At 37.8% G+C, this 25,426-nt stretch overlaps 1 protein-coding gene across 7 annotated transcripts in view; it reads left to right on the forward strand.

The window, feature by feature from the left end:
* Nucleotides 1-3,856: 3,856 nt before the first annotated feature.
* MME (membrane metalloendopeptidase) overlaps nucleotides 3,857-25,426 on the forward strand; it is a 105,660-nt gene continuing 84,090 nt past the window's right edge. Inside the window, exons 1-5 of one of the 7 annotated variants that reach the window (XM_050778234.1) lie at nucleotides 18,091-18,254; nucleotides 18,781-18,878; nucleotides 19,927-19,973; nucleotides 22,047-22,216; nucleotides 22,945-22,980. In XM_050778234.1, the coding sequence (XP_050634191.1) occupies nucleotides 22,057-22,216; nucleotides 22,945-22,980 (196 nt within the window). In that variant the 5' untranslated portion in view covers nucleotides 18,091-18,254; nucleotides 18,781-18,878; nucleotides 19,927-19,973; nucleotides 22,047-22,056. The other 6 variants (XM_050778238.1, XM_050778235.1, XM_050778236.1 and 3 more) reach the window with 6 other exon arrangements.

Below are 25,426 nucleotides of genomic sequence, written 5' to 3' on the forward strand. Positions count from 1 at the left end.
TATGAGAAAGAGAAATTTACTTTCTCACATTTCTGGAGGCTGGGAAGTCCAAGCTCAGTGTGCTGGCACCTGAGGACCTTCTTGCTGCATCAGAACATGTTGGAGGGGCAAAGATAGAGTGAGAGAGAGAGAGAGAGAGAGGCTGAACTCATCTTTTTATAAGGAACCTACTCCCATGATAACATTAATCCACTCATAAGGGCAGAGCCCACATGGCCTAATCACCTTTCAAAGGTCCCACTTCTTAACATCAGCACACAAGCCTTCCCCACTTAAACTTTGTTAAACTTTGGGAGACATATTCACACCATAGCATCAAGGTATAGATTGTGTAGAAATATTTATTTTTCAGGCATGATAAAATGATTTTTTGTTTATCATATGACTAATTTTCTTATGCTAACTGATTTTAGAAAATTTTTTACCATATCATTGTCTTATAAAGGATGCAATTGTTGACTGGCAAAGGCAACTAAAGCATAAAATAATCTTTAAGAGAAAGTTATTCAGAATCACATTTTATCATATGAAGATCTGCTTCCTGTCAGATGGTTAGAATCTAATAGTTAAAAGTAAAGTCTTTAGCAACAAAAATGCCTGTATTTGAATTCTAGACTTGTCACTTGTTGGGGCAAATTAATCTCTCCCACCCTTAGTTTCCTCATGTGTAAAATGGAAATAGCAGTAGTATATACTTAATCAGAGATATTTTGGGAAACATTGCTTAGGAATGATTTATTTAGCACAATGCTTGGTATGTAGTAAATATGTTATAAAGAGTATTCTTTATTAGCCATTATACTAGACTGCAATTTCTCAATCTTGGCTCTATTATTGACATTTTGGACTGGACAACTCTTTTCTAGTTGGAGGCAGGGGGTGTCCTGTATATAATATGTCCAAAAGCACCCTGGCTTCTATTCATTAGCTGCCAGTAGCATCCCCTCAATGTGACAATCCAAAATGTCTACAGACATTGCAAAATTTTCCTCTTGAGAACCTCTGTGCCAGACCATTATATATATATAGAATAGTTATCATACTCAAATGGAAAGAATGTTAAATTTGGAATTAAAATACCTCAGTTAATTTTCTAGATATTCCCTTTATTAGTTCTATGAAATTCAGAAAATTCTTTGATAATTCTTCATCTCAGTTTCCCCACTATGCATCTATACCTATATACAGACACATCTCATTTTTTACATTTTGCTTTATTGCACTTCAAGATAGGGCATTTTTTACAAATTGAAAGTTTTTGGCAATCCTGTGTCAGGCAAGTCTATCAGCATCATTTTTCCAACAGCATGTGTTTACTTCATGTCTCTGTGTTAGCAATTTTAGCAATAAAGAATTTCTTAATTAAGATATGTACTTTTTTTTAGAGATAATGCTGTTGCTCATTTAATAGACCACAGTATAGTATAAACATACTTTTATATACACTAAGAAACCAAAAAAACTGTGTGACTCATTTTATTATAATATTCACTTTATTGCTATGGTCTGAAACTGAGCCTCCAATATCTCTGAGGTATACCTGAATGCATATATAAGCACATATGTTACATAAATGTGAGTGTGTGTGTGTATATATATATATAGTATATATAGGTGGTAGTTTTTCTTACACTGAAAAAGATCACAACTAAATAAACAGTAAATAAAAGCTCTATAAACTTTCTCAAAATTTCATTGGCCTGGTAAAGAAAAAAATAAACATTGTCTGTCAACAGATGGCCAATAACCCACACTCCAATTTTGAGTCCTACAGAAACAGAAAATTGGCCATCACATAACCTTTTACAGTTGAATTTTACTAGGAAGTTAGATCCTTGAGTCAGTGGGTAGACAAAAACCATGTAGAGCCAAAATAACCCTTGAAAACTCATTAGGAAGGTGCTAAATTGGAAAGTTGTAACATACCTCTCAGTAATTAAAAATATATATCTAGTGTTCTGTCCCATATTTGAATAGATAGCTGTTTCTTTCAATGAGCACCAGATGAAGGGTTTGGCTCATCCCTAGGGAACAATTTTTTGTTTTTGTTTTAAAAATATATTTAGGGCCGGGAGCAGTGGCCCATGCTTGTAATCCCAGCACTTTGGGAGGCCGAGGCGGGTGGAACACCTGCGGTCAGGAGTTCAAGACCAGCCTGGCCAACACGGCAAAACCTTGTCTCTACTAAAAATGCAAAAATTAGCCAGGCATGGTGGTGGGCACCTGTAATCCCAGCTACTCAGGAGGCTGAGATAGGAGAATCGCTTGAATCCGGGAGGTGGAGTTTGCAGTGAGCTGAGATCATGCTAATACACTTCAGTCTGGGCAACAGAGTGAGACTCTGTCTCAAAAAAATTATACATATATAATATTATATATATATATATATATATGCACTGTTCTAACCCTCTGATTTGCAAAATATTCAATAATGAAGGCACAAGAGAGGACAGCCATGCAGTCACAAAGGCAGAGATTGGGTGATTCATTAAGTGAGGCTAAGGAAAAAAGGTTTATGTCTCATTTCTCTTGTTGATTCTGAGACATATACGAAATGTGTGAAATAATGAGGAATATAACACACTGTTTGTGTATATGTTATTTATTGAACTGCACATATCATGTCGTATTTAGGTAACTCAATTATGTTGATGAGACTCTTCTGAATACTCTTTCACTCCTTCATGCCTGTGAACATGCTGTTACCTTCACTTGGAAAACTTTCCCTTCGGTCTACTTAATGAGCTCCTAGATATGTTATTAATTTTCCAGGGATGCTGCAACAAAGTGCAACTGGTGCTTAAAACAAGAAAAATATATTGCCTTACCATTCCAGAGACTAGAAGTCTGAAATTAAGGTGCTGGCAGAACTGTGCTCTCTCTAAGACTTTCTAAGGGAGAAACCTTCCTTGACTCTTCTGGCTTCCGGTGTTTGTCATCAACCTTTGGCGTCGCTTGACTTGTAAGTGCATCACTCAATCTTTGCTTCTGTTATCACATGGCCATATTCTCCCTGACAGAAATAGTGTCTCTGTTTCTGTGTGTCTTCTCTTCATCTTACAAGGATACCAGTCATACTGCATAAGGGCCAACTTACTCCAGTATGACCTTTTCTTAGATAATTCCATCTGTGACAATCCTGCTTCCAAATTAGATCACATGATTCCAAGAAGGACACGAATTTTGCAAGGACACTATTCAACCCAATAAAGTATCCTTTGGCAGTTTCCTCAAAGACAGTCTCATTTCTGAAGTGTGTGTGTCTGTGTGTGTGTGTGTATGTGTGTGTGTTTTCTTTTAACCTACCACTTTGGACATTCTTTCATCAAGACACATATAGTTGTAGCTACTGTTTCTCTCTCTTCCTCTCTCCCTTACTAGACTAAGACTTAAGAAAAGGCAGCATTCTATTTATCTCTATGTCTTAAGGACCTACCAGAATGGCTAGCATATGTATGTACTTAGTAAACATTTATGAAATGAAATGAATAAATTTCCCTTCCCTGAAGTCCTAAAGACCCTACAGATATGAAGACAAATGGGGACACCTCCCCCAGCAAACCAGCTATAGAAAAGTGGAACAGGATATAGTCACACTCAGCCTTCAACAAATAGCAGCTTATAGTTATCTTTAATTTTTCTTGAAATCTATATGAATAAAGTGAAATTTTGTCTCTTTATCTGCTAGTACATAGCAACAAAAACAGTTGCATAATAGATTCTTAGCAAGCACAAAGGTTAAGTTTTGGATTGCTTAACTTAAAACATGAGTTAGATGACTTACACTCATGTGGAGCCCTGGGAGGTGCCTGAAATAGACAGGCGGTCAGTCACCCTCCAGAGCAGGCCCAGCTGAGGTAAAGCGAGAGGGTGGTGACTAATTAGGAGAAGCATTTCATACATAATATGACACTGTGGTCATAAAAGACAGTGCTTTCAAATACGGGCTCAAGTTGTTGAGATATACACTGATGTTCCAGATTGTTGTAGCTTCTGTGCAGTGGAGCTGCTTCTCACATAGTCAGTTCCATGAACTGCTTTTCAGGGTGAGTAGGACAGGGATTTAATTATTTAAGAAATTCAGGAGTGTTTCGCTATTCACTTAACAGAGCAAAGGGCTGTTAGACTAGGACAATATTCTAGATGTCGTCTAGTCCAATTTTCATTTTATATAGAAGTGAAGCTAAGGTTTACAGTTAAATAAATATTCTACAGTCCAAAAATTAATTTTTAAAGAGCACTTAATGATAGAAAATTAGCATGTTATAGTACTATTTTTTTAAGTATGTAACATTATGACAATCTAATTTTAAAAATGTGTATGAGCTTAGAAAAAGATTGAAAGAATATACAGTAAAAGGAAATAATCATACATGTGAATATGCATGATTATTGTCCTCTTTTTTTTTTTTTTTTTGAAGTTTCCTGTTTTCCATAAATAAGTAATGAGTTGCTCTAGTTGATTCCAGGGCTGGTTTCCTAAACTTGTTTGCTCACTCTCTCCTTGCCTGCTCATTGCCATCTCCTCAACCCAATGGTGAAGGCACCTCCTAGTAAACCCTAGTTTTCCATGGAGTAAGTATAGTTTGAAAATAATTGGGCTAAACATTAAATAATTTTTCCCCAAATTGAGTCATTTGTATATTACGGTAACAATTTTTGATGAATCTGAATATCAATAGAATATTACTTATCTAATATGTTTTCTATCAATTAACTCATTTCCTTTAACTAAAATACATGGTGTAATGACATTTTATTCGCTATCACTGGCTGACTGATTGAAAATCTATGTCACTTACTAAAAAAGTAAATACAATGAAAAAATGCAAACAAAAAATCCTAGCTTAGTACTCTCAACTGCTGAAGACTTGAGACTAAGGACTGCTCTCTGTTGAGAAAAGTGATCAACTATTATCACAGAGATGTTACACAAACATAATTTCCAAGTTGAGACTTTTTTCTTTACATAAGAAAATGAATCTAAAGAGAAGTCAAAATAGAATACCATTCTTATAGTGAGATTTATCCTTATATAATAACTCTGTATACCCCTACAACCATCTCACCTACTACCATTAGAACTCATAGCATGTTTTAGAACTCACTTATTTAGAGACTATAGAGGAACCATGAGTAATAAGGCAGAATATTTAGGCTGGATTCATATAATGCATTTTCTGGATGTAGATAATGTTGAAGAAAGCTATGCTTTCCTTGTGCTTGCAAATGATTCTCCCAGAGACTTTATTTGTAGTTATTATTCCAACAATTATTTGGAAGAAAACATGGGCAATTTGAAAAAAAAAAAAAAAAAAAAAACTCTCATTCAAAGATAAAATAGAGAGACTTTTGTATGTTTTAAAAATTTATATAACAGAGTTAGCTTTTGCAATTTATTTTCCTTTTTTTTTTTTTTTTTTTTGAGACCGATTCTTACTCTGTCTTGAGTGCAATGGTATGATCTTGGCTCACTGCAACCTCCTCCTCCCAGGTTCAAGCAATTCTCCTGCCTCAGCCTCCCAAGTAGCTGGAATTACAGGTGCGTGCCACCATGTCTGGCTAATTTTTGTATTTTTAGTTGAGACGGGGTTTCACCGTGTTGGTCAGGCTGTCTTGAACTCCTGACCTCGTGATCTGCCCACCTCGGCCTCCCAAAGTGTTGAGATAACAGGTGGTCTTGAACTCCTGACTTCATGATCTGCCCACCTCGGCCTCCCAAAGTGCTGGGATTACAGGCGTGAGCCACAGCGCCTGGCCCTTATTTTCCTTTTAAAATACTTTTCAAACACTCACCAAACAAGATATATGGATAACAAATAGACAGATGAAAAGATACTTGACATCATTAGTCATTAAGGAAATGCAAATTAAAACCACGATACACTATCATACACCAATTATAATGGCTAAAACTAAAAAGATTGACTGTACCAAGTGTTAACAAGAATGTGGGGCAAATGGAATGCTTATACAGTACTGGTGTGAAAAATGCTACAACCGCTTTGGAAAATAGTTTGGCAGTCTGTTAAACAGTTAAACTTTACTGTCATATGATTCAGCTATTGCACTCCTAGATATTTACCTAGGAAAAGTGAAAGCATATGTTCCTATAAAGATTTAAAAATGAATTTACGTAGCAACTTTATTTGTAATGGCCCCAAGCTATAAATTATACAAATTTCTATCAACAAGTGAATTGATAAACTAAGGTATATCCATTCAATGGAATACTATTCAATAATAAAAAAGAATGAACTACTGCTACTACATGAATGAATATCAGCATAATTATGCTGAATGTAAAAAGGCAAAAAATAGTATATACTGTGTAATTACATCTATATAAAATTCTAGAAAATGCAAACTAGTATACAAATGGTATACTAACAGAGAGGCAATCAATGGTTGCCTGAGAATAAGAGATAGGTAGGGAAGGACAGCAGAGAGAGATTACCAAGGCACAAGAGTTACTTTTGGAAGGTGATGGATAAATTTATTATCTCAATGGGATGACTCTTTCATAGGCGTATGCATAATAAATGTCACATTTTATTAAATTATACACTTAAATATGTGCAGTTTATTGTTATGTCAATTATGCATTAATAACTGTTGAAGCCAAAATAATTCCTCCCAAAACTTGAATATTTTAGGCTGGTCTGACACGGTGTCACTGGTTTTACAGTATCAGCCACTTTTTTTTTTTTGTTTCTATACTTTTAACTACATTTCCCATTCTAACAGGCTTAGCACATGTAAAGTAGCACAAGTTTTATTAAATTAGGCTTAGCCGGCATAAAATCTGAAAATACAGAATTTTGCAGTTTCTGAACATCTGAGTGAGTAAAATATTCTGAGTTTCTATTTAATTGACCAGGAAATAATGTGAACAATGAATTGAGATAAAGAAAAGATGAAATAGTGTCTTTCTAAGGATAATGTTCAAAATGTTAGTATAATAATCCAGGAAAAATAAGAGAATAGAATTTCTGCTGGCTAATGTTGGCTTTGGTAATAAAATGTAGGGAAAAGGATTCAGGAGATCCTGTGGAGATCAAAACGCTGACATTTGTAAATTCATTGTTTGTTGGGGAGTAATAAAGGACTCATCAAAGGCCACTGGGATGTGTCAAGCCTAGATGAACTGGAACAAGGCTGAGCCTGTAAAGTATATAAGTTCATGAGTGCATGGGTTTGTGAAGTATTCTACAAATGAAAGGAAAAGTGGGGAATACGTTGGACTAATTGTTGTAGGTTTGGGAGCTGTCTGCCATGAGATCAGAGTTGAAATAATGATATGCATAAAAACAGTCAAGCAAGAATTCCTAGAAAGAGAGAGATGAAAGGACAAGAAAAGATGCTTTATTTAGTAGGCAGATGGAGGACAAAGAGGAGGGAGAGACCTGCACAATGTTGTAGAAGCTAGAAGAACTGAAAGTTCAAGAAATAGATGTATTAAAGATTAAGAAATGTCATCAGGCTAGAAATAATGGAGAAAATTAAAGATGCTTTCAGTGAGAAGGATGAAAGAAATGATCAGCTTGGGGCAACTCAGAGTTAAGAGAGGTTTGTTAAGGCCCGGAATGACTGAGCTCACAAGTGAATGACTTCGAGGGAAGATGAACGTACCAGTAATTGAACAGCACTAACCTGGCCCTTTTTCTCTGAGACAACTTCAAATATTATTATTCATATCATTCCTTGCTATAATATGAAATTGGGCCTTAGCAATTTATTGGTGATATTACAGGAAAAGAAACATTGTACTTTATGGAGAATCCTCCTTACTGTTATTAATACCTATTTAAATAGTGACTGGATAAATTAATATCACTCTGAATTCCTTAGCAGGAAGAAACTCACTGGGTTTCAAATGGGTAAAAAGCAATACCATTAAATTAATGAACTAGGAATAGGCTCCATTACCTTCAGCTATTTTAATACCCTAGTACTCAACAAGAATGTGACTCCCTCACCCTTGTCCCTGTGATGTCGGTTGACGTCAGCAGAAGGACCTTATTGAGAACTACCCCCCTACCCAGCTCCAGAAGCAACAGGAAATGGGCATAACCACAGGGAACAGGAAGAGATTGTTTTCCCTTTGGAATGGAACTGCTGCCTCTACCAATAACCACTAGATAAGGCAGGTGGACAAGGCAAACAGACAACAACTCTCCTGTAAGAATACAGTTAGTGTGATAGAGACAAAAGCAAAACAATCACATTGTTTAATGTTTTTGGAGCTATTTTTCAATTATATACAACATTGTACTAGTCAAATGGGCCCTCAACGCTTTTATTTCTTTAATTTTTCTGGCCTAGTTTTAAAATTTGCAGTGCATTAATATGCATTGAATACGCTTTTGTGAAATAACATCCTAAATCATTATAATTGAAAAGATTTCTTACACTAAAAGCATCTTGTAACAAGGAGCAGTTCGTTTCTTTAGGACTTGGCATTGAGATATTTTAAACATTGTAATGAAAGCATACAACAGAAGCCACTATGTACATACATCTGCATAAACAGATCAGGATGAGTTTTTAAAAGTGTTCTTTTTGCTTGGACTTAAAAGATCTAGGTAAATGCAATAATCTGAATTGGTAAGAATCCTTGTGGTAAGAATGACCAGCTGATAAAAAAGATTAAGAATAATGGGGTTCAAGATAAACTTTATCTTTGTAAAAGGATTGGTGTGGTATAAAGCATAAATAAATAAAGCACGGAACATAAAAGTCTAACATTTAGATATTTCTGTTTCACCTGGCACTTTTCCTGGAAACATTATGGATTCAAGAGAAGTTGGGAATTGATTACATTTGGAATATGATTATTTCAAGTTAAGACACAAACTTTCCCACTCAGGAGTTGCTTAGAAGACGCATTTCTTCTTCTTGCTTGTCCTAGTTTTGATTATTTGGAATCAGCACCTCTGCCAAACATCAGAGTCAGAAAGAACCAGAGATTTAAAGGTTAATCATGCCAAAATTGGACAGCTGTCCCCCTGAGAAAAATCTGGGGTGTTTGGGTTTATTCCTGTGGCTGCTGCTGTGTAGTATTCAATACCCTGCTCTCGCCCCCAGAGTCAGGGCCACAGCTGTCCACAGGAAATGCATCAGAGAGGTCTAATGTGAATGAATCATATGCACATGTTCCTTGGTATGTGGTGATAGGTAAACCAAAGGCTCAAAATCAGCCCTCCCTCCGGGTCAGAATTGGTTCCAGGTTTGTGAATGCAAAGTGTCCACACAAGTTGTGCTGTGAAACTACCCTACTTCCCCCTTTCTCTATGTATTGCCAGTAAAGGAATTTTAGTGTGTTGCTGGGATGAAACACATAATCATCTTGGAGACATGAGGGGATGAGCATATCTCTGTAACTGAGCTTAGTCACATCATACGCGTGGCATGTGCAGCATGTCTGGGAGGGACTTTCATGCCCCACTGCATCAGCACATGGAACAGTTTAGAGAGGGAATAGGCCCAATTCCATGTTTGGAAATTTAATTTTCAGTCACTCAGCTATAGTCATTTGAAAAACTGCTTAGTGAGTGACTGTTTTCAAATAATCGTTTGGTAATCATAGGGTATTTTTTCTTGAATGAAATTTGAAGGTATAATATTTCTGAGTCGTATTTGTCCCACCATCACAATTAATTATTGCATTTGGCATGTAACAAATATTTAGATGTTTTACCAAATTGTCAGGAGCAGCAAATATCCCACTGTATGACAGTAATGCTACAATTTCAACATGATGTCCATCATCCTAGCCACAACTCACCACCACCACTATCAGATGTTCCCTATCTCAGTGAAGTGGCAGATCTATCCAGTTGCCTGATACTATAGTAGTCATTCTGGATTCTTTCTTCTTTACCTTCAATATGAAAAAGTCGCTAAGTCCTATGGATTTACCTCAAAAATCTATCCAATTGCCTTAGATCACTTATTTATTTTTAAAACATCTCTCATAAGAATCACTGTCCAAGCCCTTTAACAGATCTCCTTGCCTCCATCCTTTCCCATCCTCTCATTCCCATCAATGCAACATAGGCATTATAACGGACACTCCGACCTTATTGCTCCATTGCACAAAATTCCACCACGCCAAAAAGAGTAAACACTTTTCTATCACATGCAAATCTACTGTAAATGCTTGTTTGCATTTTTCTTACCCACTAAACTGTGGATTCCCTGATTACATAATCATTACATCTTCTGTTTTCTTTGTATCTGTTAATAGTCTACACAGAGTTTTCTTGCTTTTTCATTCAACATTATTTTTCTCATTTGTTTAGCTGCAACTGGTTATTTTGTATTCTGTGTAGTTTAGCTGCAGTTGGTTTGTTTGTTTGGTTGGTTGGTTTGTTGGTTTGTTTAGGGCAGTTGGTTATTTTGTATTCTGTGTAGTATTCTATTTTATGAATGTATTACCATTATCTATCCATTCTCTTATCAATGGACTTTTGTATTGTTTCTACTTTTTTGAAAATTATTATAGACCACACTGCTACAGAATCTTACACATATCTTCAGGTTTTTTTCTGAGACTGTGCACCTAAAGGTACATTTGTTGGGCTGTAAGTCATGTGTTTCTTTAACAATTCTGGATAATATAAATGTTTTCTAAAATGGTTTACTGAAAGTTTACCAAAGTTTAGTTTTTTAAAAACTATGTTGGCCTATCAAAACTTTTATTAGCCTATAAAATGTAATGTTTAGAGTTATCGTTTCCATGGAAATCAATAGGATCTCTCCCAGAAAAAGTTCATTTTCATGATTTTAAACAAGAATCATTTGTATTGTTGTGTTTTCTACAAATTGCTAAACTAATCCATTTTCATCACTATCTATTTCCAACAAGGACAACTTTTTCCAAGTTGTGGAATAGCTTGGTCAATGAAAAGTCAACCAAAGGTGCATATCCCAATAGAATCACATAATCTCTGGAGGATCCACTGACCAGGAATCTGCAAACTACAACCAGTCAGCCAAATCCAACAGTGGTCAGTGGCCCCTTTCAGAGCCTACAAGCTAAAAATAATGTTACATTTTTAAGAACAAACAGGCATTAAAATGAAGAATAAATAGAAATGACCACAGCACAGGAGATGCACAGTCTCATGAATTAATAAGTAAATGCCAGCTAGAACTCCAAATAAAACCAAGTCTTATTCACCTGACTTCTTATATACCACTAATAAGAATATCAATTTAGACACTAGTCAGTGCATAAAGTCTACTAAGCCTTGTACCTCACATTAGTTTGCTGTAAATAGAATGTTTTAAACAACAGTAGTGGGTAATAATAACACACAATGGCATTAATTTTAGAAAAGAGTATGAATTTGTACAATCTGCCAAAAGAGGGAAAAAAAAAAAAAAAAACAGTGTCCCTGTAAAGAGCAAAACCAATTATTCGCTGTCTTTTCAGTAGGATTCTGAGCATTGGCTAGCACAAAGGCAGTGAAACTTGCTCTGTATCAAGCCAGATAATAAATATTTTAGGCTCTAAGGATGATTTAGGTCTCTGTTGCATATTCTTTTCTTCCCTTTTTTTTTTACAACCCCTCATTTAGGATATATCTATATATTTATATCAATGCCTGTTTATCTGTCTACCTATAGGACTGTAGATGGGTCTTCTAAGGTTATGTTTTCTCATTTGTTTCTCTTGTAAAAATGCAATTAATTTTTTAATATTCATCTTATATCCAGCAATCATATTACTCTCTTATAAATATGAGTAAAATTTTATAGATTACTTTGATTTTCCAGTATTGATAATCGCACTACATAATTTACCATTATTTAATTAGTTCTGTCTTCTTTTCTATTCACTTCCCTTCATCTCTCCTTCCTTTTCTTCTCTCTCTCTCTCTTTTTCCAACTACACCATCCAGGCCTTCTAACCCAATACTTACTATTGAACTCATATTTAATTTTAATATTGAAAGTAAAAGAAAGCTATCTTTGGTCATTTTTATGTACTACTGCATTCAGTTCACTTTCTTAGGATTTGTTATTTTCTTTTTCTAACTTTCCAAGTTATATGCTCACCTCATTAAATTTTAGCTTTTTCCCTCTAAAATAAAATTATTTAAGGCTACAGATTTTCTGCTATTGATAGATACCTCGATTGACATATATTGTTAAGAAATATTTTTATTGCATTCAGTTATAGGTTTCTTCACTTCAATCATGATTTGCTCTTGCTCTTTATGTGTGTGTGTGTTTTCTTCCTTCCTTCCTTCCTTCCTTCCTTCCTTCCTTCCTTCCTTCCTTCCTTCCTTCCTTCCTTCCTTCCTTCCTTCCTTCCTTCCTTCCTTCCTTCCTTCCTTCCTTCCTTCTTCCTTCCTCCTTCCCTCCCTCCTTTCTTTTTTTTTTTTTTTTCCAGAGTCGTACTCTGTGACCCAGGCTGGAGTGCAGTGGTGTGATCTCGGCTCACTGCAATCTCTGCTTCCCTCATTCAAGTGATTCTCCTGCCTCAGCCTCCCGAGTAGCTAGGATTACAGGCACGTGCCACCACACCCATCAAATTTTTGTATTTTTAGTAGAGGGGGTGGTTTCTCCATGTTGGCCAGGCTGGTCTCAAACTCCTGACCTCAGGGGATCCTCCCGCCTCGGCTTCCCAAAGTGCTGGGAATACAGGCATGAGCTACCACGCCTGGCCAATTTATGCGTTATTTTAAGGTGTTTGTGTGCATTGTTAAACAATTTCTAGATGTATATGTGGTTTTATTTTATTTAATCATGTTAAGGTCCAAAAATGTGTTATGAAAAGTCTTCAAGATTCACTGAAGCTTATTTAATAGTTTGGCATATAATCAATGTTTATAAATATTTCATAGGTGCTTAAAAAATGTATAGTCTCCAATTCTTAAGTGAAATATTCTATATATTTCTATTGGATTATCTTTTAATATTGTTATCCAGATCTTCTATATCCTTACTGATTTGTGCACTTGATTTATCAAATATTGAGAAAAGTGTATTAAAATCACCCAGTAACATTGGTGATTTTACCCTTTTAATTCTTATATTATTTTTGTAATATATACTTAAAATTTATGCTACTAAATGTAATCAAGCTTAGAATTTTATCATCCTGCTGAATTGATTGCTCTCTTTTTTTGGTAAAATTTTAGTTTTATTACAATCTTGCTATACCAGCAATCCTTCAGTTATATTTGTTTGATGTATTTTTTACATTATTTTACTTTCAACTATTCTATAGCCTTATGTTTTAGATGTGTCTCTTTCAAACAGAAGCAGCTGGATTTTGTTCATTTGTTTGTTTTATGCCAATCTGTCTTCTAACTGGAGAATTTGGTTCAATTATATTCATTGCAATTAATATATTTTGATTTATTTCTAGCATTTTATGTTATACTTCCTATATTTTCTTCTCTAATGCTTTTTCTTTTTCTGTCCTCCTTTAGATTGACTTATGTTTACTTTTGTTTTTTCTTTCTGCAAAACTTGACCTCATGCACTATATTTTTATCTTTTTAGTGGTTATATTAGTACTTTTTACATACATAATTAACCTAATGAAGTCTAAAGTATACAATTAATCAATATCATTATCCTTCTTTCCAACAATGTAAGTAAGGACTTCATTTTATTTATTTAGCCAGTGTCTCACTATGTTGCTCAGGCTGGTCTCAAACTTGGGCTCAAGTGCTTTTCCTGCCTCAGCCTCCTGAGTAGCTAGGACTACAGGTGCACATCATCAGGCTTGATTGAGTAAAGACTTTCGAGTGCTTTAATTGTAATTAAACTCTCCCAACTTACACACCCCTGTTGTCTGGTTTTTTAGTTGATCTTTTTTATCACCATTTTTTAATTTTTGTTAATGTTTGCTTAGATTTATTTATGTTGTTACTATATTCTTTGCTTATCATTCTTTCTCGCATATCAGATCTTCCATAAACTATTACTTTGCTTCATAAATTCATTCTCAAGAAGTTCTTTTGGTTAGAGTCAGTTGTGGTAAGTTTTTCAGTTTTTATTTCGAACAGTCTAGCTGGGACTGTTTTACCATAAATCTTTAACTTGGAAATACTCAGGCTACACAATTAGTATAAATTCTAGCCCTGCATCCATCTGAAGTCTAGCTGAATCATGAATTCTTACAGAAAATTTTTGTTGTAAGTTTACCAGCCTGAATCAGGACTGAAAAAAGCAAATATATTTATGTTTCTTGTGGGAGAGTAGGGGTGCGGAGTGGGAGTTGGGGCTGAGTTTCATTTTTTGTTAGCCCACCTTTTCACTTTACTCTGAACTAGGCTTTGTATGAAGTCCCTCGGCACTTGCAAGTTCTGTTAAAGTGAAAGCTCTCGGTCACTTAAGTCCAGTGAGGCCTCCTGAAATGGATAGATACTACCAGGACATCCATATCCTTCTTGATTTTTTTGTCTGTGTTACAGGAAAGACATCTTGATCCCCCAAAAGAGGGTTCTTGGACCTCTTGCAAGAAAGAATTCAGGATGAATCCGCAAAGTGAAATCAAGTTTATTAGGAAAGTAAAGGAATAAAGAATGGCTACTCTATAGGCAGAGCAGCAGCATAGGCCATTTGACTGAGTATACTTACAGTTATTTCTTCATTGTGTGCCAAACAAGAGGTAGATTATTCATGAGTTTTCAGGGAAAGGGGCAGAGATTTCCTGGAACTGAGGATCCCCTCCCCTTTTTAGACTATGTAGGTTAACTTCTGGATGTTGCTATGGCATATGTAAATGGTCATGGCACTGGTGGTAGTGTCTTTTAGCATGGTAATACATTATAATTCACAAATAATGAGCAGTAAGGACCACCAGTGGTCACTTTCGTGGCCATCTTGGTTTTGGTGGGTTTTGACTGACTTCTTTACAGTATCCTGTTTTATCAGCACCGTCTTTATGACCTATATCTTGTGCCAACCAACCTTCTATCTCATCCTATGACTAAGAATGTCTCACCTCCTGGGAGTTCAGTCCAGCAGGTCTCAGCCTTATTTTACCTAGCCCCTATTCAAGATGAAGTTGCTCTGGTCCAAATGCCTCTGACAGCTCCCTTTGTTTTTGGCTTCTAAGGTTTTCCTTTACTTGCCTCCTGGCTCAATGGTGCGTATAAAAAGGCACTATTGCATTTTGAAAGGACTTAAAAAAACTTCATCAAGCATTTGTGTCACACTGGTGGTTTTTAAGGATCTATTCTGCATATTGCTAGAACCAATGCATTTCCATTCTTAATAACTTATGTGTGGTCACCAGGAGGACTACTTTTCCTCCATTCCTATAAGTAGCCAAACCGAGTGATCTTGGACCAACTCAGTAAGCCTCAGTTTTCTAAATTTACTTACTGTAAATACTTGAAGACTCTTTATTAGATCCCTTAAAAATTTTATCTCAAACTTGCATAAACTTCTGGGAGGAGATTTAGCATTCTTGATTTAAAAACAAACAAACAACAACAAAAATAAAAACCCCTAAGTTTCTAATGAACTTGAATGAAATCAAGATATTGTAAGGCAGGTGTGGGTAGTACAAGCCTGTAATCCAAGCTACTCAAGAGGTTGAGGCTGAAGGATTGCTTGAGCCCAGAGTTAGAGACCAGCCTGGGCAATGCAGTAAGACTCTCATCTAAAAACAAAACAAAACAGAAAGAAAAGAGAAAAAGAAAAAAAGATTTGTTCTGGGAAAACAGTTAACAATCCATACTGTGGACTATCAGCTGAAAGTCAGAGTCTAAAAATAACTTTAAGTAGGCATTTTTTTTTCTTTTGTCATACATTCTAAGTAAATCCTCTCCCCTCCCCCCCGCCCTTTTTTTTTTTCCTTTAAAATGTCCTCACCGCCAGGCATGGTAGCTAAAACCCGTAATTCCAGCACTTTGGGAGACCGAGGTGTGCGGATCACTTGAGGCCAGGAGTTCGAGACCAGCCTGGCCAACATGGAGAAACCCCAAAACTAAAAGTACACACACACACACACACACACACACACACACACAAAATAAGCTGGGTGTGGTGGTGCGTGCCTGTATTTCCAGCTGCTCAGGAGGCTGAGGCAGGCGAATCGCTTGAACCCAGGAGGCAGAGGTTGCAGTGGGTCCAGATCACACCACTGCACTCCAGCCTGGGCGACAGCGCCAGACTCTGTAGGAAAATAAGTAAATGAATAAATTCCCGTTGAGATGCTTTCCAGGGCGCTAGTCAAGCTCCATATGCTTATTTGTGGGAGTGAAAACACCAATATTTCAGGATTGTTGTGAGGTCTAAGTAGTGTCTGTAAGATGCACAGATAAAGCGTAAATAGTCGTGAATAGCACTTGTTAGGTCTACACACTCCATTTTTCTCTATATTAATAAAATTATTTAAAGATTGGCTAGCTTTTTGGGGAAATGTCTCTCCATTGTATTCCACTTATTAGCATGAACTACCTTTTCTCCTTGCTTTTCAGCTTTCTCTCCTATGAAAAAGATGGAAAATGTTTTAGTACAAGAGGACCCTCTCAAGCAGTAAATCATTTTGATATTAAAAACAGATAATTGCAAACCCAGTTTTACTTCAGTATGAGTTCCGCAGGGGAGTGTGAGTGTGTGTGTGTGTGTGTGTGTGTGTCTGTAATTACATGTGATTCAAAAGAGGAAAGGGATCAGTATTAAAGGTACTTGTATACTAGAAGCAAAAAAAAAAAAAAAAAAAAAAAAAAGGAAGTTTAGTTCCTCTGAGCTCCTTGTTAATTATAGCTGCTAAAGGTAGCTTTTACAAAGAAACTGCCTTTGTGCCAAAAGTATTTATTTCCTTGTTTGTATTTATCTCTTTGAGGAGGAATCACTGTGTCTTGAGTGAAAGGGGTGCTCTGCTTGCCTGCATTAAACTGATGAGGGTCCAGGCGCATGATGGATGATTTCAGTAGGTAGAGCAGACACATTTTAGTTTCTTTCTCTCTTTCTCACTCCCCACACTCAACCTCCGATGTACACACGTTACAAGATTCCCTGGAGTCAGGAGGTGGGAGCGGAGAGTTTCAGTACAGATCTTGACATCAGAGTACTCTGACCAAGAAAAAGAAAGAAAGAGGGAAGCGAGGTGGAGAAAGCAGTAGCAAGGAAAGAAAGAAGGAAAAGCGGAGGGACAGTAAGAAAAAAGAAAACGAAGGAGGGAGGGAGGGAGGAAATTTAAGTGAAGAAGGAAGGAAGCTTGGATTCAGGGAGGAAAGGGAGCGAGAAAGAGAGCGAAAGAAGAGCGTGAGAAGAGCCAAGCATTACAGTCTCCGGTCCACAGGAGAGAGATGGAGCCCTCATCCGCACTAGAGAATCCCAAAGAGCCAGTGTATTGTTTTCTTGAAAGCCCCGAAGCTAAGCAACTCCGAAAATGTTTAGCAAAGCCCTTTTGGGAATGGTGAGATGAGGGGTGGGGAGGATAGGACATTCTCATTGCCACCGCCCGCCCCCCCCCCCCCCCCCCCCCGTCTCCCCTGCCCCCTCACATGAAGTGACTGGATTTGGGAGACCTAGCGGAAACCTTCAGGTCACCCAGGGAACTGCTCCTCTCGCTGGTCCTGCAGCGGCGAGGCGGGGGGGTGGGGTGGCGGGGGGCGGGGGGCCGTGAGAGCGCCGAGACGCGCGGGGCGCGGAGATGTGCAAGTGGCGAAGCTTGACCGAGCGCAGACTGGAGCAGCCGCCTAACTCCTGGCGCGGGATCTACTGAGAGGTCACGGTGAGTCTCTGCGGGTGCGGGTAGGAGGGATGCCCAGGTGCCTCGACGCCCCCCGGCCCGGGAGGAGGCGGGTCCGGAACCTCCCCCTAGTCCGGCCTCACCCCGGAGCCCGCGCGCCTTGGGCGGATGCACCGACTGAGCGGCGCTCGGCTGGGCTCCCAGCCCGCCACTGCCACCCGGCCCCGCGCGCTCATTGGTCGGGATGTGTCGGCTCAGCAGCCTCCAACTTCTCCCGAATCCCACTGGTGAGTCCCAGGAGAGCGAGCTGAGGGAGAAAGGTCCAAAGGGCGCGAGCGCCCAGGGCGCTGGGAGCCCGTGGGACGGGCACGGGGAGGGCAGAGCCAGCCCAGAGGAGCTGCTGCCGGGAGGTGCGCTGAGCAGGGTCCGCAGCGAAGGTCCGGCGCGATCCGAGCGCCCAGGACCCTGCGGCGGTGGAGGAGGCGTGCCCTGGAAGGAGCCGCTACTGGGACCTGAAGAGTGAGGGGAGGGAGAGGGGCCCGGAGGTTGACCTGGAGGAGGGCTCTGGAAGTCACGTCAGGTTGGCTCTTCAGGTTCATTTCCATAGTTCCCTGCGGCCTCTGCCTCGGGGAGTTATGTTTGGTTACCGAGATCCGCGCTACCAGATTGCACCGGGGCTGATTTGGGGGCTGGGAATTTGCCATTCTGCTGTACAGACACTGATTTTTTTTTTTAAAGCAAGGTTTGTTTTCATTATGGTTTCTGTCGGATTTTCTCATTTGTAACTCACTTTTCTATTTTTACTTTTCTTAACCGGAAGATCTTTTCATTATCCCACCTCTTCATCTTGCTTTTAACCTGATTTCCTATTATATAATTTATGCTTAAATCTCACAAGGGTTGGTCGGTGCGGGGTTGGGGTGTCCTTTTGTAGATGAAAGTTTAAGACTTCTTACTTAACTGGTTTCAATCTATTTGTATTGTTTCAAAATAAGGGTAATTGCAACCAAATATCCCTCTTTAGCCTCTTGATCAAGTCGATTCCTCCCCCATATATGATTCGAATTACAATTTTATTAAACTGAAAACTAGTACCTGACTTGCAGCGTCAGCATTGGAAACTGCTTATCGGCAAATCGACTGTATGAAGGCGTGTAACTTCATTCCCTGCCATTTTTGTGGGTTCCAGCACTTTAAAAAATTGGTAATTTCTTGGACTTAACGCTGTGTCTTTGGTTGTAGAGCAGCACTAACCAGGAGAGTAACATGGTTGGCACTTTGTGTCCAGAACTCCGTATTTCAGGCTGGGAAACACCTAATTAATGTCTGGGAAACAAGAAGATGATTTATCCTGAGTACCTCTGTCCTCAGCTTCTGCAGACACAGTCTAAATATGCACACTGTTTCTCCTTCTTCCTGTGCCTCAGTTTCCATAATGCAAACTGTAATTGCAAAGCACAGCTTCAGGAACCTGCAGATATAAGTTAATGTTATAATGTGCTATGAAGATGAAAATTGCTTAGCTAAGTCTAAGTCTGTAAGTCTATGAGATTTCCTTTTTAACAAATCAGTTATTCAGGTTTCCTGCTTTGACTATCTGATATAGTTATGCTTATGCTCAACTGGTATAAGAATTGCTGCTTTACATTGCTTTGAAATTCAGCTTACACTTAAAATAGTAATTTATTCTCTTGGTAATGTCGAGCTGAAGTTTGCAGGTTCTTGTTATCTTAAACTTTTTATTTAACACATCTTCAGTTGAAGTGAAATATTTTAAGAATACAGGTATGTTTTTGCATACCCTGCTTTATATGGGACTACAAGCATCAACTTTGTTTTTTTTTTTTTTTTTTTTTAAATTCTTTTGTTCACTTGTCCCCCTTACTCTTCTCTTAAATGGGATTGGGTGCGGTTAAGTTGGATATTCAGGTATCTGGGAGTTAGTCATATGTTCCACAGTGAGATTCCAGATACTGTCCCCTGATTTCTTAAAGAAAAATAGTGAACCTTCCAGAATTAACTGGAAATGAATGACAAAGTTAATTAGGAGATTAAACTTGCATCATTTCTGCCTGCGCTCATTGCTTTTGGAAAAACGCTACTAAGACCAAAAGACTTCCTTTATGAATTTACAGAGCATTTACAAGAGGGGGAGATGGAGGAACATCTTGTAGATTATTCAAAGATTATATTGTTTTGATGCAGCTTCTCTCACTGTCTTCATTTCTCTGTAACTGTTTCTGCAAACTTAGGTGCTGAACCATTAAGAGCCCAGCTGCTTCAGTACGCAGTCTTAAAGGTAAGGAGAAGCCAAGGGAAAGTAACTTACAGAAACAAATGCTTATCCACTAGCTTTACTACACCACAAGGCATGGAGTTGCCACAGAGCACCTGTAATTTAGCCCTGAGGCTGCCCTGGTTCACCTCTTCACTTTACAGGGACACAGACTGCCATTTCTAAGGAAGAACTAAAAACACAAACAACAAAAAACGTCATTTTGTACCAATAAAACATTTCTCTACATTGCCTTCTGAAATATACAGGGGGAACAATATTCAGGAAAGGGAAATACTTTAGCAAATGTGCTTAATATTCAGATGTTCTTTAGGACAGTCATGAAACATGGGGAGACTGGGAGACTTATTATTGTTTACCTCTCTGTAAGGTGTCCAAAGTATTATTAAATTTGTTCCCATCTTTTCTTTGCCCAACCAATACACTATTAAAATAGGACTACAATCAATGCAATTCCATATCATAACCCCAGGGGTGGTGAGACTAAGCCAGCATGCCTTACATAACCATTAAGTAAGACATTTTAACATTCAGATACATTACATTCCCCTTTTATTGAGCAGACACAGTTTTCATTGTCTAATAAAATATTTTTATTTGATAGTCTGTCCTTGCTTATAGCCTCATGTAATCAAGGGGACAGCATGCTTAAGACTTTGTATCCAGAACCTTAAGGTCTAGTTGTGGTTCGCTTATGAATAATTCACTGGGAAGGGTAATTTCTAGTTTTCTGCTGGGTCTCCCCACCACACTTCAAATGTGAAATATGTTTCTTCTTTCTCCTATGCGTCAGTTTCCACAAAACACACCCTTAGAGAATTGTGCGTATTCAACAAAGATCTTTAACTATAAGAGCATTTCTGAGCCGTCCCTGCATCCAGGGACCAAATTCTCAGAGCAGTTTGTATTGAGCTATAAACAGCTAATCTGTCAGTTTAAGATGTTCTTTTATACAGTCATGAAGCAAAATGGAAATTGTGTGTTCTAATCCTTGGAGACGGACTGATAAACTGTCACTAGGCCCCTGATAAAGTTTAATATTTAGGCTTATACCCCCTTAAATTTCCCCCTAAATTTCTACAATAAGATCTAAATTAGCTTTTACTGCATGATGATACAGCTTTATTTTGAACAATGACCGAGTGTGTTCTTTCCAAAGAATATTGACTAGTTGTGTAGTCTTAAACACGTTGTCTGACTTCTCTGTGCCCCAGTTTCCCAATTCTTTATTCTCTTCTGTGGCAGTGTCCACTTTATGGTTTAAAGTTGTTAACACATCTCCAGTTGAGGTGAAAGATTTTAAGAATACAGGTATGTTTTTGCATACCCTGCTTTACACAGGACTACAAGTATCAACTTGGTAACTTTTTGTATTATTTTGTTTACTTGTCCCCTTTACTCCCCTCTTAAATGGGATTGGGTGTGGTTAAGCTGGATATTCAGGTATCTTTTGGTACAGTGAGTGTCCATTTTCAGAATGTTGTCTAACCAGTTAATAGATACCAGTATCAGTAGTAGTAGTAATTTTGAACTGTAAAAATAAAAGTTGTCTTTATGACTAAAATAAACTACCTCATGTGTTCATTCCTTTTGGTGTTTATCTATATTAATATTTCAAATTATTGCTTAGTCAAAACCTCAAGGTATTAGTCATTGGTTTTTGAGCTTATAAAGGAAGCCACTGGAGCAAGATATAAAATTAACTTTGATGTTAGTCCAGAGTTCAAAAGGGTAAGTTTAAAACTTTCTTAATGGTGGTATAGCAATTATTTGCTTATAAACTGCTGAATTAATCCTACTTGAGTATTTAACCAAGTCTTACTGTCTAATTTTGCTGAGATTTTCAGTGATACATCAAAACAAAACAAAACAACAGCAACAAAAAACAAAAAGTTGTGACTGAGACCTGTCGAATTCATTTGACTCTATAATCTTTGCATTCAGCAACAAAATGTTGACTTCTCAACAGCAAAAACATATTTCTATTTTAAAATGACTGAACCTTTTACTTTTATCCAGTCACATTACGCATTTGGACATTTTCTTTTTTATCATTAGCATTTTCATTTTTTGCAGATTTTAGGTGATGGGCAGATCAGAAAGTCAGATGGATATAACTGATATCAACACTCCAAAGCCAAAGAAGAAACAGCGATGGACTCCGCTAGAGATCAGCCTCTCGGTCCTTGTCCTGCTCCTCACCATCATAGCTGTGACAATGATCGCGCTCTATGCAACCTACGATGGTGAGTTACTCCCACACCTGTGCATCCATAAATGCAAAAGAGAAGGAAATCTTCCTCCATGCTTTTACTGTCTATCTAACAAATGTGTTAGGGATAGAGGCACTTAAAGACTGACAAAGAGATTCATTTAAAAAATGTAACATCCGTATGTCAAAACAATTAACTTTGAAGTACAGTGCCTTTTATGTTTGAGCTAAGTTATTAATTGCAAGTATATTTAGTGTGCTCATGCTTACTTATGAGGAATCTCAAATATGGTTTTATTTGATTAAAATATACACAATTTTATGGCCAGCTTTAGTAATAGTCATTAGTCAGTTTTTGTTGTGTCATTGAAATTCTAAAGGGCTTCACAGGAATTTAACAAATTTAATTTGAGTCTTGGAAGTTTTTCAAAACTAGGATTAAAAAAGATTGATTTTTAATGGTTAAAAAAATGATTACCAAGCAAAAACAACTGATTATTTCAATGTAATAGGCCTAGAGCTTAGTTGGTAGAGAAGATATAATAACACATTTTTCTTCATAATCAAAATTTTAAATTTAGATTTTACCTATTTTATTTTCTTATATTTTTTCTAACCACTGGCAATGATATATAATGCTCAGTTTTTAGTTCTTGTTTTAAGAAATTGCTTATTTAATCGACAGTTTTTAAAAGAACAAAAGAAAAACAAATTTAAAAATGTGCGTTGCCAGTATTTATGCATATTCTCTCCTTTTTCTAGATGGTATTTGCAAGTCATCAGACTGCATAAAATCAGGTAAGAAATGGTTTTTACATGTAATAGTTACACAACTGATGTATAATATTGAAAATTAAATGCTAATCTTAGTTTGCTTTGTTTACACTTTTATTCATTATAGATCAATTATTTGTGTGTCTGGCTCTATAATCAAGGGAAATAAAATTATATTTAAGTAATAGATTAATTAACTTGTCTACTGTGAAAAATATGTTACTATTGGCAGCCCTGGGCTGTATAGCAGGGCAATAGAAAACTATTTCTCTATTTGTATGGAGCTTGCCATGCAGTTGAAGAAAGAAAATGAGCACATATGAAATGGTAAGCATTGTATCATTGTGTTAAATTTCTCAATGCACCTCACTAGGTGGGTGAGAAGAAGGGAGTGAGATGTAGCATGTAAATCTAGATGGAGAAGTTAAAATTTGGGAAGAAACTTTTTTTTTTTTAGACAGGGTCTCACTCTGTCGCCCAGGCTGGAGTGCAGTGATGTGATCTCAGCTCACTGCAACCTCTGCCTGCCAGGTTCAAGGGATTCTCCTGCTTCAGCCTCCCGAGTAGCTGGGACTACAGGTGCCCACCACCACGCCTGGCTAATTTTTGTATTTTTAGTAGAGACGGGGTTTCACCATATTGGTCAGGCTGGTCTCGAACTCCTGACCTCAGGTGATCTGCCTGCCTCAGCCTCCCAAAATGCTGGGATTACAGGCATGAGCCACTGCAGCCAGCCTTAAATTTGGGAAGAACCTTGAAGTAGGGCTGGAATTTAGATGTGGCAGTGCAGAAGAGGGAATTCCAAACACAACAGAAATAAACTATGTTATTGAGAAGTAGTAAAAATGTACGCTTGATAGAAGGGCACGTTGTGGAGAACCTTGAAAATCCATGTTTAGCCTTCATATTGTAATACAGGAGAAACAGATATTTTTGAACAGAGGAGTGACCAGGCCAAAGGTGAAGGATGATTCCGGGAATGTGAGGTTGGATGGATTGAGTGAAAAGGAGGGCAGGCAGGTGGGGGCTGCGTCTGTACTCCAAGTGTAAGCTAAAGAGGTTGGCCTGTGGTGAGATAAGAGTGCTATTGAGATAATACAGAGGGAGAATTGGGTGACTTAATAGAACTGACTTGCTAAATAAAATGAATGAGTTGAGAATGATGCCAAGTTTTAAAACCCAAGGGACTGAAGAGAATGGTGGCAGCCCACACAGAAAGAGAGAAGTTATGAGGTGGATGTGGATGTGTTTGGTCTAAGCCATGGGTAACAGCCCCATGAGAATAGACAGCAGGAAGGTAGAGGTGAGGTTCAAGAATTTGGAATATGAATTTGGGATCTGTCAGTTTAAGAGTGATAGTGGAAGCCTTGGGAGTATTTGAGTTCTCAATAGAAGAGAAGAGGTTCAAGGGCTAAACTTAAGACAATATCAGTGATTAGAAGAGAAGAAAAATAAGTCAGAGCAGAAAACAGAGAAGTGTATGGAGCTATATAAATCCCAGCAATTAGAGTGTGGTGAAAATGAAAGTATTTCTTCTTTCATCAAGAAGAAGGAAGGTGGTAGCTGAGGGCAGCACCCTGGGATATGAACACGATGTTTGTGGCCTTTAACAAGAGATTCTAAACCTCCTTTCTAACATCTAAGTGTCTTATAAGAGATAAATAAACTGCCCCAAATAATTTGAACCATTTTCTGCTGGATTTTTTTTTAAATTTTATTTATGTATGTTTGTATGTATGTATGTATGTATGTATTTTTTGAGGTAGGGTCTTGCTCTGTCACCCAGGCTGGAGTGTAGTGGTGTGATCACAGCTCACTGTAACTTTGATCTCCTGGGCTCAAGGCATCCTCCCACCCGAGCCTCCTGAGTAGCCGGGACTATAGGCACCTGCCACCATTCCTGGCTACGTTTTGTTTTGTTTTGTTTTTTTTTTTTTAAGTTTTTTTGTAGAGACAGGGTCTCTCTATGTTGCCCAGGCTTGGTTTTGAACTCCTGAGATCAAGCAATCCTCCTACTTGTCTTCCCAAAGTGCTGGGATTACAGGCATGAGCCACTGCACCCAGCCTTGGATATTCTTTACATGATTTTTTGTTATTCACTGAATTTTGCAAAAGAATGACGGGAAAATATCTGGCAATTCTAGGTTATAGTCTAATGTCCTGAATCTATGCTCTTTGCTTTTTTTTTTTTGTATTGTTTTTTGATGTTTTTATTTGCTCTGGGTCACAAGTGCAATGGTCAGACGCCCTGAGATGTGATGTGGGGAGTGTGAGGGAAAGTTGATTTAGATGTTAGCCATTTGCTCCTCAACATGGTACGTTTTTCTCAAAAATAAAGTTTCTTTATTCCCCAGGGAAATGACTGCACAGGTACTTTGGCTGGGGGATCTCCGTGGCCATGTGCGAAAGTCAGCATGTGTCCAAGTTGTCAAAGTTAACATTTACTTCCTCCCCGGATCCTCCTATGCTT

This window comes from Macaca thibetana, chromosome 2 (genome assembly GCF_024542745.1).
Source record: "Macaca thibetana thibetana isolate TM-01 chromosome 2, ASM2454274v1, whole genome shotgun sequence".
Classification (NCBI taxonomy): domain Eukaryota; kingdom Metazoa; phylum Chordata; class Mammalia; order Primates; family Cercopithecidae; genus Macaca; species Macaca thibetana.